Here is a 3265-nt window from a genome sequence, read left to right on the forward strand (position 1 = left end):
AGTGCCATATAGTAGCGACATCTAGTGGCGTGGAAAATTGTATTAGCGCCATCTAGTGGCTAATAGACTGTTTGTGATAGCGCCATCTATTGACGTTGTGAACTATTTATGCCAGCGCCATCTAGCGGTGTTGTAAAATTTTATTATCATCTATATAGTGGCAATATGAAATATCCGTCAGCGACATCCAGCTGTGTTTTAAACTGTCTGTATTAGCGCATCTAGCGACGAATCTAAATTATAGTATTGTGCAAACGCTATCTAGCGTAGAATAGAAAATCTTACTTCTTACTAATATTATAAATGCGAAAGTTTAGATGGATATATGGATAGATGGATGGATGGATGGATGGATGGATGGATGTTTGTTAGAGTTTGTAGTCTAAACGGCTGAATTGATTTTGATGAAATTTGGTATAGATGTGGAGGATAGTCTGGAAGAACACATAGGCTACTCACTTTTGTTTTTTTTTAATTCCACGCGGATAAAGTCGCGGGCGAAAGCTAGTTTTAAATAATGTAGTAAATTACATATGATCGATTTTGTAATATGAGAAATGTAGATAATTTAAAATTAATGACGGACTTGCACGAATGTCATGTAGGTTGTAAAAGCATGCAAGTGAACTAATACTGTAAATAAATAGTAAATTGTGGCATGTTTTATATAACCAACTCAATTTAGACTAGTTTTATACATAATTCTTGTAGCATGCAAGTATATGCTTTCAAAAATTCATAATTACATTGAATTCAAGTTTTCTTTTTAATTGTCAGGCTCGAAGGACCAAAACGATTTTTCAATTTAAACTAACAATATTTTTAAGTGAATTAAAAAGTTTACTTCCCTAGATTATATTATTATTCCATTATGGTAAGAGAACTAATTTATAAACGTACACTTATAAAAAAATATGGTTTTAAATATTTAGTTAAGAAATGAAATTGTTGCAGTCCACAGACCAAGCAAAAGGGTCTGTGGCGCAAAGGGTTGCGCCGCTCCCCCTCCGCCCCCCTGCACCCCCTGCACCCACAACTCACAATTGACAATAGGTTTATAAACTACCCTCACTTTTGTTATCATCGATGTCTGTAACTTAGCTTTTAGTAACTTTAAATTTGTATTTGCACTTTTTTATGACGTATATTCATTGTTGCTTAGTTATTGATGGTATTTATCTTACTAAAATTTATTATTTACTATAATTACAATATAAAACGATATGATACCTTTAATTATAATTTGCATTTTATGTTCTATTCGTATTTAGTTCTATGGATTTCGACTATCAAGCATTTTCATTCATGTATATCCATCTCTTTCGTAGTATTTGTCAAAAAGAGACGACGAATATGTACAGATGTGTAGTCAAATGTTGCAGTCATATTGCTTTGTTCGCACTTTTCCAATACAGTTGGACTTGAAGGCTTGGATTGTATAAACTGGCGCCAGTTAGAGTGCACTTTAATGCAACTGAATGCCAGTCCAGTGAAGCGCTGTCCTACTGTACTGTCCAAGTGTGCATTAGGGATTCTTTGTTGCATATTAGTCGCTACATGTATGATTAGTAGTATTCAATAGAAATGAGAAATTATATTAACACATTTGCTGTCTGCTTGTATTTTTAAAAGGTTTTTTTTTTTTATTAAAATAGACTTGTCTGTTTTTAATATGTCTGTGAACAGCCTTATAAAGATGTTTTGATATGTTTGGTATAATTTCTCACTTATGCTTTTCTATATGTTGTTTTCTTTTAGAGGTGTTTTAATGGTTTTTTTTTTAATTTTGACAGAGAAACCGATGAAGAGAGTGAGAGTGTGTGTGTGGGCGGAGTGGAGGACGAGACTAAGGAGATCAAACGAGAAACCACGGACAGACAGACCACCGCTATTAGAAGAAAAACTGAAAAGTACGTTTATCATATATGTATTTATATAAAAAATAATGCAAAAAAACATTAAATAGACTGTTACCAATATTATGTTTATAACACGATATATGATAATATCCGGTTACATTTGAAGAAATGTATTAGTATAGTAAAGGAAGTTTATTTCCTACCCATTCAGTGAAAAGTAATTTGACGTTCACAATTAGGTCGATAATTTGTCATAACAACATACAAACAACATTTAGTAAACAGTAAATTATTGCGCTTGTTGCTAGTACAAGACTATTGATTTAATATCTAAAATACTCTCCCCCCTCTCTCTCTCTTTCTCTCCTCTATATGATTGGATAAACTACTAGACTATATTTTAGTTTTTATGTTACTTGCTACTTGATTAAATTACAAGCCTATTGTGAACTAGGCATTATGTTGTATAGTATGATTCTGTTGTAAGTGGGAAGGGTATTTATTTCCTTGACTAAGTCTTCAATGGGTGTTGATTCAGAGCGCTGATGAACGATTTAGTGAAGTGCCACTCGCACGACAACATTAACTCGCGGCTGACGCGCGCCGCCAACTCAAGGTGACAACTAACGCGCTTTGACAACTGACACTTTGACAGTTTGACACTTTGACATTTGACATGTCTTTTGACCCAACTTGTGCGTTGCGGTTTACGCATTTTCTGTATGGATTTTGCTTTAATCTAAATGAGTTTTGTTTTTTACTTACACCTTATCGTGTGTTTTTAAATTTAATGCGTGTTTTTGCTTTTCAAGATTTTTATATTAAATATTTGCAGGAATTATACACATTATAGTGTAAAAATTATTTGCTTTAAAATTGGTGAGGCTTTTCTGATCAGAAATTCATATTAAATACATGTAAAATATCGTAGATGATTTTTTTTATCGCAATTTTGCTTTATGTGTACTTTCTTTGAAATATCAAATTATATACATTTCCTTCAGATATGTAATTAAATAAATTAATTTTATTTTATTGTATCTAAAGCCTGCTATACACGTGTAGGCAAAACTGATAACTGAATAAATCTGTTTTGTCAGATTTATCTGAATGATGGGACTGATCAGATAACAGTGGTAGTGCCCGCTTTAACATGTTAGCAGTGCAGGGCACGCCCCCAGTAATACCACGACCACACAGAAGATAGCCGTCAAATGGAAGCAATTCCGTGTTTCGTCTGATGAGTGTGGTGCCGGAGGCCTAATTTTTAGTCCCTTTCTCTTTACCATCTTTTTCTTGTAAGGAGAGGTTGGGGAGGGGAAGTGGATTTGACGGTGGAGGAGATGCATAGGAAGGGGAAATATCCTTTTTATGTGCGTCTCCTCCTCCGTCGTATAAGGGTAGGC

The 3265-nt window shown here is 33.9% G+C and overlaps 1 protein-coding gene across 1 annotated transcript in view; it reads left to right on the forward strand.

Annotated features, from left to right (window-relative positions):
• LOC106106207 overlaps positions 1 to 1096 on the forward strand; it is a 10065-nt gene extending 8969 nt beyond the window's left edge. The window contains exon 8 of the mRNA XM_013286755.1: positions 955 to 1096. Coding sequence (XP_013142209.1) covers positions 955 to 1096 — 142 coding nt within the window. The remainder of the gene's footprint in view (positions 1 to 954) is intronic.
• Positions 1097 to 3265: the final 2169 nt, after the last annotated feature.

This window comes from Papilio polytes, unplaced genomic scaffold, assembly GCF_000836215.1.
Source record: "Papilio polytes unplaced genomic scaffold, Ppol_1.0 DF822289.1, whole genome shotgun sequence".
Classification (NCBI taxonomy): domain Eukaryota; kingdom Metazoa; phylum Arthropoda; class Insecta; order Lepidoptera; family Papilionidae; genus Papilio; species Papilio polytes.